The 2,410-nt window shown below is 39.7% G+C and overlaps 1 protein-coding gene across 1 annotated transcript; it reads right to left on the bottom strand.

Annotated features, from left to right (window-relative positions):
* Window positions 1-1,322: 1,322 nt before the first annotated feature.
* LOC108631365 (solute carrier family 22 member 16-like) lies at window positions 1,323-2,405 on the bottom strand (the record flags this gene model as incomplete). Its single annotated transcript, XM_018035217.2, has 3 exons — window positions 1,323-1,765; window positions 1,873-2,156; window positions 2,231-2,405. Coding segments are annotated over 3 exons (720 nt in total), but the record flags the coding sequence as incomplete, so codon positions are not given.
* Between the last annotated feature and the right edge of the window lie 5 nt (window positions 2,406-2,410).

Here is a 2,410-nt window from a genome sequence, read left to right as displayed (position 1 = left end):
CAATTAATAAATTCTTAGTACATGTAGTAATTAATAACTGCAACCCGCAATAATTCAGTTACGCCTTGTACAATTAATAACGTAGGAAACCGAATATACATTATGAAAATAATGAAAAATTAAGCAATGCCAATTACATTTCGATTGTTGCATAATTTACGTTATGGTCTAATTCATAGATTATACAACGGTTTGGTAGTGATTTGTGGTATTATCATTACGTTAGTTCAAATAAAAGCACGGATACGAGATGATCTATTAACGTATGTATTTTTACTGTTTTTTGTTCTGTGGAGATCTAAAGCCTTATTATAATTTCCTTGTCACTGACACAGTTATCAAGAGATTATTATAGAAAGTAATCCTGGCAATCACTATGATAGGAAATGAAACAAATTAAAGAAAGAAATTTTTAACTTAATTAAAAGTGTGTTATTATTTGTCTTCTATAATATATGAGCTCTTTGTTGTTTAGACTTTCCAAAATAATACTTTCTTTTACCAACTCTCTTAGTGAGATTTCAAGAGTGCTTCAAATATAATGTACTGTGATAATGGCTAAATTATAATGGGCAGGGAAAACGATTTTGTCATTTCTATTTCATAATCTTTCACCAGATGAACAATTCTGAATTTTTAAATCCGGGATCATCCTCTCTTATAATTTTCGTGCCGGAATAACAGTCGAACATGAGACACGGAAGTCCATAAAGGACAGATTTCCTCGTATATTTCATCTATGATAAAAGCATAAATTCGTAGTAAACATTTGTGACCTATAACGAAATTAAAGAAAAAGCATGTCCCCTGCGAAGGATACTAATACTCTTACGCGCCACGGAAGCTCGTTGCATCCGGTCGCTAATGGATACCGAAAATCTCTCTGTATCCGTTGGTCTCCGTCACCAATAATAGAATATTTAATTGTTTCGAAGAGCCGACTCAAAATCGCATTGACGCTACGTGAGCCCCGTACCGAATGCTTTTCATTTATCGACGTTACCTAATTATATTTCGGTACGGTGCGCGCGGCTTGGTAACCATCCGCATTCCTGGCAGTAATATTCCAGCTGGAAGCGTCGAATTACTCGTGTGATGTCTGCCCGACGCGATTCCATAATTGACCGTCTCTAATCGATGATCCAATTCCTGCTTTCTGTCGTGCGTTTAAAGGGACCACCCCCATACACGGCCTACGGCATAACTGATCAGCGCGTCTTAATCCCCAGGAGAATGACAGGAAATTCATGTTAATGACGAGATCAAGTCATGATCAGAAAAGTTTTAATAGCAGTTAGATTCCTAAACGAATTTTTAATAAATGGTTTAGAGCAGGGCTTCTTAAACTATGGGTCGCGACCCCAAATGGGGTCGCGTAGCAAAATTTTGACGACTGTAATGGTAACTCGCAATCATAAATGGGGTCGTGAATGACAAAAGTTTAAGAAGCCCTGAATTAGAGTGTGAGTTGGACATTGGAGGTGACCTGAACTCAGACCTGAGCTCAGTTGCACTTGCAACAGTTGTGTACAGACACGTTGTCCCGTTGGTCAGTGATTTCCTCATCGATGGTGTTCGCCAATGGCCTGCCACGCGTTTCCGGTAATATAGCGCAGAGCAGGCCTGCTAATAGCGCGAGACAACCGCATAGAGTAGTCGGACCCCACCAGATCGCAGCTCCTAATAAATCAGCCACGTAAGGCGCGGCCACGCTTCCGACGTGCGACATTGCGGAATTCGTACCAACCGCAGAATTTCTACAGACCTGTTCAAACAATCAATAAAATAGAATTATCATCCAGAACGTGACATTTATTTTTATAATTCTGATCATGTATGATGATTCTGTGGTCGTAAGTACGTTGGACTCACTGTTGGGAACAGTTCGGAGCTGTAGAGAATAGCAATGCCGTAAGCAGCGGACGCACTGAACCTTCCAATCAGCGATATAACCATAATCGCAGTACTGTCCGTAGTTGGTATTGCTAGAATGCATAGCAAACAGAACGCTGCGATTATGAATAAGGACGCACTTCCTGGTCGGCGTCCCATGACCATCAGGATTGGAGTCGGTATCAGGTAAGCTGGTATCTCAGTTAAACCCATCACTACCACGTAAATGTACCGGTCCGTCGAGAAATTGTTCACGTTCAATGCTGAGATTAATTAAAATTATAATATTTCTTATCAATTACAGCAAATATGAAATTCGTTTTTATGAAAAGGTTACCTAAAGCGTAGTAAGTCAGGGAGGCAGTCATCCAAGAGAAATTTGTAATACAAAGCCTCCTCCTGAGTTCACTGTTGCTAACAAGCACCATGAATCCTTTCATATTTTTCGACAATTGCTCCTTCGTGGAGTTTTGCTTGCCAGTTGTACTTTGAGCAATTATTATATCATCCTTCGACT

This window comes from Ceratina calcarata, unplaced genomic scaffold, assembly GCF_001652005.2.
Source record: "Ceratina calcarata isolate Rehan_Ccalc_2016 unplaced genomic scaffold, ASM165200v1 scaffold884, whole genome shotgun sequence".
Lineage (NCBI taxonomy): Eukaryota > Metazoa > Arthropoda > Insecta > Hymenoptera > Apidae > Ceratina > Ceratina calcarata.
The sequence above is the reverse complement of the archived record's forward strand: the minus strand, read 5'-3'. Positions and strand labels throughout refer to the sequence as shown.